Raw genomic sequence first — 10,000 nt, forward strand, 5'->3', positions numbered from 1 at the left:
CATTATCTTGAATACTGACCAGATGTGTGTGTGTGTGTGTGTGTGTGTGTGTGTGTGTGTGTGTGTGTGTGAGGCAGCACTTAGGGTTCCATAGGTGTGATGGACAACTAGTGTAAACTGAAAGCAGACTGGAGCTTCTTCTGTTTTCATCTGTTAGTCTGTCGGCTGAAAAGCTGCAGTAATTGGTTTTCCACGTCCTGCTGACTCCACCCCCGGAGGAGCCCAGTACCTCCCCCACAGCACCTCCCCACACCTCCCCACACCTGTGCACATAATCTTTATATTTCCCTTCTCTCTGCAGAAAACATATGCAAAACAATTAGCAGGCACCTCGTTATGGAGCCATATTCTTATTGATTACTACACCTGTATCATGTTGAAATATAGTGGCGCTGACACCTTTGTCCAGGGGTGCCCAATACGTCGATCGCAATCTACAGGTCGATCGTGAAGGAAGTGTGGGTAGATCGTGAAGGAAGTGTGGGTAGATCGCACGACATTAAAAAGTAGTGGATGAATGACAGGCTATCGTCCATCTGCACTGACGGTTGTATTTTGATTGACATACATGGTAGCCAATCCGACGTCTAGGGTTTGACACACGCTACCCCCCTCATTTTTACTTGGTCATCTTATAATGATATTTAACAGTCAAGGTGGTAATTATATAAAAATGAAAGCTTAAATGACCTTCATTCCTTTTGGAGAATATGGCTAATAAGTTGCAACAGTGCCTGATGCAGACTGCAAAGCAAACAGTCTGATAATCAGACACATGTCTGCACATATGCAGTGGTTATCAGAGAAGAGGATCAGGGATCTTGGAGCAGCCTCTCAGCCCTCTGACGGCCCCGTGTGACGTGGGTTTTGTTTTCGCACAATGAAGAGTGCGTGAAAGGGATCAGAGGCAAGCTGTTGCCTCGCTGTGTGAGTTAGTCTTTGTTCCCTCAGAGGCTGATGGCAGTAAATAAACAAGCAAACAAAGCCGATGCCATTTGCTTCGGTGGTTACTGCCATCCAAACGAGATTAGAAGCACAGCTCAGCCTCAGGTGAGCCCTGCCCGCCCGCCACCTCTCATCCCTTTGTGTCCTCCTGCCCTTTCAACACTGCAGGTTGTCGTATCCGGGGCACGCGGAGATACAAGAGAAGCGCCCCCACGTGGGGAGACCAGGGTTTCGCTGGGTTCGTTCCCCGGGGCTCTAGAATGAAGTTCCTTTGCTCTGTTGCAGGGCAGTATGGGTAGCATCGCCTGCATTGCATGGAAGGGAGACACACTAGTTCTGGGAGATGTGGATGGCAACCTGAACTTCTGGGATCTGAAGGCCCGTCTCAGCAGGTACGAGCACATCTTCATTCTTCTAGTGGTACATAGGTCTTCTGGCCTGTCCTCATGGCTGGAGCTCCAGTCAAGCAGTGCACAGATTGCAGTGCTGTTTCAATTGTAATTGGTCTTTTTGGAGAGCAACTAAAAATTCAGGGGTTCTGAGAAGACATCTCTGATGTAGCTAGGCCTAAACCTCACTCTGATTGTAGGGGTTTCCCAACACACCGTGGCTGGGTGAAGAAGATACGGTTTGCCCCAGGGAAGGGTAACCAGAAGCTCTTGGTCATGTACACTGATGGTGTAGATGTCTGGGACACCAAAGAGGTGACCGTCAGTTCAACACTCACCAAAGGCACATCTACATTTACTACAGCAGTATAAAGTCCTTAATTAATTTAGCATACATTAATTAATCTAGACAGTATGCAAATATGATGTTTAACTGCCTCTTCATTGCTTTTTATTTGTTTTTCACTTCTTCAGCGGTTTTTTAAATTGTTGCTTTTCTCATAAATATTCAGTGGATTTGGTTATGTTTACAAGACTGCTACATCTTGCCTTTCATTAAACGAATAAACACAACATTTGAACTTCTTGCAAAAAAGGCATTTATCTATCTGCACGCAGGTTAGGAAGAAGCTTCATCTTGGACATTTTTTTTCCACTTTTCAACTTTTCTGGAGACATGTTGCTTTTGTAGCTTGTTAGGGGCTTTGTGTCATTATTTATTCAATTGAGTTTTTTCTCAGGGTTCTGCCATCGAACTCTCTTCCTCTGCCTCTCGTGTGGGTTGGATCTTTTGCTAGGAGGACAACTCTCAGTCAGAGTGTTGCTGCTTGTTATAATTGACACCTGGGGATTCGAAATTGTATCACTACAAATGGGAATATTAAATAAAGCTGATATTGATACTGCTTTGAACTCCCAAGAAGTGGAGAAAGGCTTATATGTGTAGAGTCCGAGGTGATCACACCATCCTGAGAATTGGGAGTTGGGGTTAAAAATATCACATACAGTTTTGGCATCAACGCAAACTGTAACTGATCGGGTCTCATCAGAGTTATCATACAGAACTGCAGTAGCCGACTTCATCAGAAATAAATGGTCCAGACTTTGATGGTCTGTAGAGATATTTGAGCTAGAGAATACTGCCATACTGCATTTTCACACACACACACACACACACACACACACACACAAACACACTGATTTACAGTGTATCACTGTGTTTTTGACAACGCCGACTTCATCTCTCTCTCATCTCACACACACACACTCTCACACACACACACACACACACACACCCCATCAGCTTGCTTGAAGCAAACTGAATAATGCACAGTGGGTAACTGGAGTGTGTGTCTGGTGAACATGGATCATCAGCTTTTATTAAAGAAACCTCCCTCCGTGATGCTCAGTGGTTCTGATGTAGGGATATATGCAGATCTAGCCAGTGTTTCCATGCCCGAATATTGATGGTCCTCCTTAATCAAAAGATGCACTTCCTCATCCAACATCTGTTGTTTTTGTTTTCCAACTGTAATAACAACGTGGAATTGAACCAATTGACATTTGACAGACTGAAATGCTGCTGCTTTTAATTGTTTCCATGACAATATAGCCAACACATTTTAAACATCCTTTAGGCGATAGTATTAGATTGCTGCAAAATGTCAACCACCTTCCACCATATTAGGGAATCATTCTGGGGTTGAATCATTTTTAATGAACCTTTCATCTTATTCCCAAACACACACACACACACACACACACACACACGAGCAGGTGCAGATGGTAAGCAGCATTAGAGTGGGGCGTAACGTGAGCTACCGTATTCTGGACATCGACTGGTGCACCTCGGACAAGGTGGTGCTGGCCTCTGATGATGGCTGTGTGCGTGTCCTGGAGATGGCCATGAAGTCTGCAAGCTACCGGATGGATGAGCAGGACCTAACAGGTGTGTGTGGGTGAGCAGGACCTGACAGGTGTGTGTGGGTTTGGTTGGGGGAAGGGTCTGAACTAAGTCTGAACCTATTGTCCTAATTCCTAGTAGTTATACCTGTTAATGATACTTCTCAGTAGCTAGCTGTCTGAATCTTTCTTATTCCTTCACACCCCCCCCCCCCCCACAGATCCAGTGTGGTGCCCATACCTACTGCCCCCCCCGAGCGTCTCTAACACTTAAGGCATTCCTTCTCCTGCAACCCTGGTCTGGATCCTTCACCATGGACATCACACAAGTGTGCGTGTCAAACACCGTCATACAGCACTGACACCACCCAAACACCATCACATGGAAGTCATATGAGTATTTATTACATCTCAGAGACTTTCCATGACATGAACTCTGAATGAATTTACATGAGCATTTGAAGTAGTTTTGTGAAGCTGGTGGTGACATGGTCATATGAATGCATCATGACAACATGATGAACATGATCTGGTCTAGTCTCAAAATGAAACCGCAAAAGACAAAACAAGTCCTTCGTGTCTGGCTAAGGTGAAACATCACAGTCCTCGACGCTGAGTTACGAAGGACATGTCTCCAGTTGCGTAATTAAAGTAGTTTTTCATCAAGGCATTTAAGATCTTTATTTAAGATAATGACTCACACTTCAGCATTTTAGACGTCTGGGCATGAAAGCCCCTCTGACACACAGCAGATCCTTTACGTATAATGAAACTGTCCAAGAATTTTACTGGCTCAGTTTTCTGCTTGGGAGAAATAAAAAGAATGTAAATTACAATGGCATTGGTAACATTTCTTTTACAAATAACTTCCTACATACTAAACAGAACTAAATTGGGAAATATGACACAGAGGTGCTTTGTGCAAATGTCATTTTCTTTTTGTTCCCTCGAGCAATTTCCTGAATATCGCTTCCCAGAATGTAACCCCTACTTCTTTCATCAGGTTTCGGCGATCAATCCAGTAAAAACTCGATTTGGTCTCCAGTCATACACTGGATTTGAAGCGAGTGTGTATACACTCCTGTCAACCACCCAAATATGGTCATTGTTCTAAAAAAATTTTTAAATAATCTTATGAAATTAAAATCCAAATCCCAATGTGTAAAGCAGACCTTCCAAACAAGGGACACAGAGCTCTTTAGGACATTTGCCCACTCCTCCTTGGAGAAGTCCCTTAGTTGAAGACGTTGGAGGGATTCTGACATGTACCGCCCACTTCAGATCTTCACACAGCAATTCTATGGGATTGTGATCTGGATTTTGACTGGGACAATCCAGAGTGCAATCTTCTTTCTCTTAAAACTTTCCTTGGTAGTTTGGTTGGAATGCTTTGGGTCGTGGTCTTGTTTCATAATCCTATATTTCCATCCCAGCTTCAACTCCATGACTAATGGCAGGGGATTCTGGTCAAGAATTTGGTTCCCTGTATAATATGGATTCGTCCAGGTTCAGAGATAGAAAAGTGGACCCAGACCTTCACCTTTCCACCACCATACTTCACTGTTTGGAGGAGGTTCTTCTCTTTATCTGCAATGTTGACTTTTTTCCAAAAATGGCATCTGTGGTTGTGGCCAAATAATTGAAATTTGGACTCATCTGTCCTGAGACTTCCAGAAATCCTCTGGTTTGTCCAAGTGCTTTCAGGCAAAGTTTAAGCTGGCTTCTATGTTCTACTGATGTCTATGTCTACTGATTTTTCTCCTGATTGTAGCTGCATATACATTTATCCCAGATGCTACCAGAGAAGTCTGCAACTCTGTGGAGGCAGAGATGGGCACTGGAGTCAATGTACTTAAGTCACCTAAAAACAAAAGACTTCAGACTTGAGATGGGCACTGGAGTCAATGTACTTAAGTCACCTAAAAACAAAAGACTTCAGACTTGACTGAATCTCGTCCCTAATGTGTCTCCACTTGACTCGGACTCGTCCAAAATAACTTGTGAACAATAAGAATCAGTCCGTTATCCAGGCACTGTGCAAAAAATATAGAAAAACAATACTTTGTTAGTACGTTTATTTTGCCATTCTTCATTACTTTTGTTTCGGTGATCCGGCAGCCCCTTTTCTCTTGGTGTAAATTTTGACGGATCGTCCACTTGTAGGCAGGGGAGCAGTCGCGCTCAGTGCCCTCCGTTTATAAAGGATTGGTCTTACAGTGGATGCATGGATCTGGAATCTTCTGGAGATGTTCTTGTAGAGTTCCTCAGACTGGTGGGCTTCACCACCTTCTTCCTGATGTTCTCATGTCTCCTTTCCTCTCGACATTGATGATCTGTTTGTTTTATGCCCTGGCTTGTTTGGTTGGTTTCCTCTCTCTTTTAATCAGTGTGGCTCAAATATTTTTTTCCCAAGGATGTCTCATTTGATTGGTCTTTTAAAATGATTACTTGTAAAATATGTAAAACAACAGCTGCATTGGTAAAGTCAATGAGGTAGAAGGCTCAGTGGAAAGAGAGAGAGAGAGAGATGGTATTCCTAGAGAGAGAGAGAGAGAGAGAGAGAGAGAGAGAGAGAGAGAGAGAGAGAGAGAGAGAGAGAGAGAGATGGTATTTCTGTCTCTGGTAACTGAGACCCTTTCAAATGAATACCAGGCAGTATAGTATAAGGCGTTAATTAATGGCAGTCCATTTTGTTCTCTGTTGCCAGTGATGCTGTACAATTATACATTTGAATATGTTTTTTCCTTCACAAGCTGTACCGATTGCATTTACAGAATTGCCCTGTTAATTAGATTTTCCCTGCCCCTGAGAATCAGCGGTCACATTTCATAGGCGAGGTGTTGACGTTAACAAGCCTTTCCTCTCGTGTCCTTTCAGGGACTACAGTGAGAAAGATGAAATCAAAGGGCTGGTGCAGGAGCAGCTGAACTCTCTGTCTAAGTGAGTCATACTGTACTGTCAGATGTGGGGTGTGTGAGGGATGTGGGGGTGGGCGGGGCGGGGTTGGGGGGCGGGGCTTCTCACCCTGTCAGTATCAAAGAACAAGCAAGCGAAGCATAAAGCCCTGGTTGTTTTTCTTTCTCTCTGGAAGGTCTGTAAATACAAGCTGTCGTCCAACTGCACACTGTATTTTTCTCCATTTCGTGAAAGATGAGTGGCTATGGGGTTTGTTGTTTTGTTTGTTTGTTTGTTTTTATTTTTCAGTGTCCTCAGCTGTATTGTGTCTTTCTTCTCAGTGACATCAAAAGTGTGCTCCAAGACCCAGAGCTGAACCTGCTTCAACGCTGTCTCCTGGTGTCACGGTGAGTGTGTCCCTGTGTGAGTGTGTCCCTGTGTGAGTGTGTCCCTGTGTGAGTGTGTCCCTGTGTGTTCGTGTGTATATTCCTATGGGTGTATGCGTGCCTGTAGCTGTTTCCTGTAAGATCAGCTCTTATTTAATATTACAAATTTTAGCGATACAATTTCAAATCACCAGGTTTAGTATCCTGTCAATTATCAAAAAATGAATATCATAGAGATCAAGAATTCAAGAATCAATATCAAGAATTCTGATAGGTCAAAATTTTTATGTGTGTCAGATGCGTCTGTTGTGAAAAACAGGTAAGTGAGTTTACTTAATGCAGCCATGTTTGAAGAACTCTCCGTGTGAAGGCTGTAGTGGATTATCTCTTCAGTGCTTCAAGAGGAACTGGAAAGTAATATTCTTGCATCTGTGAGAGCTACGCTCTCTGTTCATGTTGCTGTTCATAAAAATACTTTTTTTTCCCCTCACAGTTATATTATTGCTCTCATTCCTGGAAAAATATCATACCAAGTGCTGCTTTAGTGGGCACAAGACAGTACCGCACTCAGGTCAATTGTATATTTTTAGGATAACAACACAATTTCTGACACCTGGTAAAATTACTTATCAGACTAGCTGTTAAATTTCCTTGAGTTCTCATTGCCCCGTTTAGAACTCAAGGAAATTTAACAGCTAGTCTGATAAGTAATTTTACCAGGTGTAAAGGAACTCAGTTTATAGTGGCCCGTTAGCGTGATGCTAGCACGTTTGTGGAATGCTTGCACATCAGTGGAGGATTTCTGGCACATTATTGGAATGCTAGCACATTAGACCTCTACGTTTTCCTTTGACTGAACCGGTACTGCCACTCTCTGACCCAGCCTGTTCGGAGACGAGTCGGACCTGCACTTCTGGACGGTGGCGGCTCACTACCTCCAGTCCTTCGCCCAGGCACGGCAGCTGGACAGGCCCGTCCCCGCCTCCCCGCCACAGAACAGCCCCCAGGCCCACCTGGATATCTGCCATGACACGCTGTGTGAGAGCTCCTTCTTCCAGGTACGTGACACCACGTTACTTACAGGGGGCAACCACAAAGGGAACACACACACACACACACACACACACACACACACACACACACACACAGGCAGGCCATGCCTGTAAACAGTAAAATATGGTGCCGTCTGGCCTAGCTTGAAGTGCTATTGTCTGTTGTAATGAGATGTTGTGGTCTGCAGCGGTTTGCGTCGTTAAGGTGGGGCTCATATTCCATTATCATTAATCATCAAATTCAGCCTTGAAGACACCAAATGTTCTCAGCATTTGCATTTCCTCAAGACGTTTGGAGCGTGGAGGCGGCCAAGCGCCCCAACGTGTTTTCCTTCAGTTGCATCATGCAAGTTGCAGTCTGAACTGCTGTGATCATCTGAGATAAAGGAGTCAAATCTCATCTGAACTCTTTTCCAAGATGCTGCAAATGAATCCTGCCCTGCTCATGCTGACGAGGCTGAAAGCAGAGAGATCCAATTAACAGACCTCTGAATACAGTCCATCTGCAGCTCTGCCTTTAAAGTCCCAGTTTGAACCGAAGTTAAACTGGTGTTAAATTGCCATCGATCTGCCCACCAGCCGGACCTGAGTGTGCAAGAGGACAGTGAGTTAATGACGTCCAAGCCTCGCCCCCTTCTTTCACACTTTACCCAGTGCAGCGTCCTCCACGCCTACTCATTGAGAGAGAGAGAGAGAGAGAGAGAGAGAGAGAGAGAGAGTAGATGAATGTCCAGCCTTCATTTATCTGTCTCCTGGTAATGGCCGGTGTCTGTTCCCGTCTCCACAGCGGGGTGAAGACAGACAAAGGCACGAAAGGCCCACGCTCCACAATCCTGCTCGTTTCGCTCTCAATTACAAATGTCAGTCTGCTTGCCATTAATTGGCACGTCTCACTAACGTCTACTCCACCCAGCGGGATGGTCTCGCCGTCTGGAGAGTTGCCGTGGCCAACAGTATCGTAATTTCGTGAGAGCGGGGCACGGTGGATAAGTCGTGGAATCGATATGTAGAGATGTGAGCCGCCGCTTTGTTTCTAGAACTGTGGGCCTAAAATCAACCGTGATCCATGAGCGTGGGCTGTAGTGGCTACTTTTTGGTTTGTTTCTTTACTGGATAGTTTTGCTAGCCAAATACAGAATGTTTGGGAGTGCGAGTGTTTCTGGGAGCCTCTCCAGCAAGGTCGAAATCATACATAAAAATGACAAAAAAATAAAAATTAAATAAAAAAAACCAAAACACCTTGAAGGTGTCTGCAAGAGCTCCTTACCTTGAACCTTGAGACACCAGCCCCACCATAAATACATTGGCAGTACTGTGCTCAGCAGTTAGAATATCCTAGTGGTCCCGCTGCATGGTGGAATTGGGTTGGCCAGTACCCTGCAGCATTTAGTTAAAGTTCAGATGGAACCCCCAGTGAGACATCATTACCAGGTCTGGACGGAGCGTTTAGTGCTTGCAAAACTGGAAATGTCATACTGTGAAAACATTGCTGCAAGAAGGAGAGGGTCATAAACCCCAGATTGACTGGACGCACGGTTTGTTTATAGCCAAAGGTGCCTTAAACTGTTAAGATGTGGGATCTCTGAGGCACTGAATGTTACACTTTTGTTAATGAATACTTATTAAAATTGTATGTTACCCTACAGATTTACCTTGGGTTCTGCCCTAACGCTATCAATATCAGATTTGGTTTACATGTAATTAAATGTAATGTAAATGTAATTTAAACAAGTGTCAAAACTGGACAGAAGGTTGTGATGAGCAGACACGAGGCACGTAACGTGTTCTGAGGTACGGAGGGAGTGGGAGGAGTGTGGGAGGAGTGTGGGAGGAGTGTGGGAGGAGTGTGGGAGGAGAGTGGGAGGAGAGTGGGAGGAGTGTGGGAGGAGAGTGGGAGGAGTGTGGGAGGAGTGTGGGAGGAGTGTGGGAGGAGTGTGGGAGGAGAGTGGGAGGAGGTTGGGGGGGGGTGGGAGGAGTGTGGGAGGAGGTGGGGGGGGGGTGGGAGGCCTCTGTCCAGTGCATGAGCACAAACTCCCATCCATCAAATAAATCACAGTCTTTCAGTTAATGGCTCCAGGCCAGCCTTCCAAAGAGGCATCAAAAGAAAATGAGATTTTCAGACGTCCAGTATCTGAAAAGATTGATTCTAAAGGTTTATTTGTCTGATGTGCCTTTGAGTCTGAGTTTAATGCTTCTTACAAGCATTTAAAAGACACAGTTGAACTTTTACACGTCCCTAATGTGACATTCATGATTGTATTAGACAGACTGTTTTGCTTTGGCATACACCTCGGGTTGAATATTTCAAATGCAAGATTTCAGATCTAAATCAATGTCGCGTTGATATTGGGGAGGATAGTGTGCGTTGGCTTTTCGCATTATTGCATTCTGTTTGATTGGCTTTGGGCTGTTTTGAAAATGCAACATGTTC

The 10,000-nt window shown here is 44.6% G+C and overlaps 1 protein-coding gene across 1 annotated transcript in view; it reads left to right on the forward strand.

The window, feature by feature from the left end:
- Positions 1-10,000, forward strand: part of wdr11 (WD repeat domain 11) — a 74,655-nt gene that overhangs the window by 46,719 nt on the left and 17,936 nt on the right. Inside the window, 8 exon segments of the mRNA XM_076974164.1 lie at positions 1,231-1,337; positions 1,535-1,649; positions 3,111-3,282; positions 3,458-3,483; positions 3,485-3,567; positions 6,114-6,176; positions 6,473-6,538; positions 7,401-7,575. Of these exon segments, the coding sequence (XP_076830279.1) occupies positions 1,231-1,337; positions 1,535-1,649; positions 3,111-3,282; positions 3,458-3,483; positions 3,485-3,567; positions 6,114-6,176; positions 6,473-6,538; positions 7,401-7,575 (807 nt within the window).

This window comes from Brachyhypopomus gauderio, chromosome 15 (genome assembly GCF_052324685.1).
Source record: "Brachyhypopomus gauderio isolate BG-103 chromosome 15, BGAUD_0.2, whole genome shotgun sequence".
Taxonomy (NCBI): domain Eukaryota; kingdom Metazoa; phylum Chordata; class Actinopteri; order Gymnotiformes; family Hypopomidae; genus Brachyhypopomus; species Brachyhypopomus gauderio.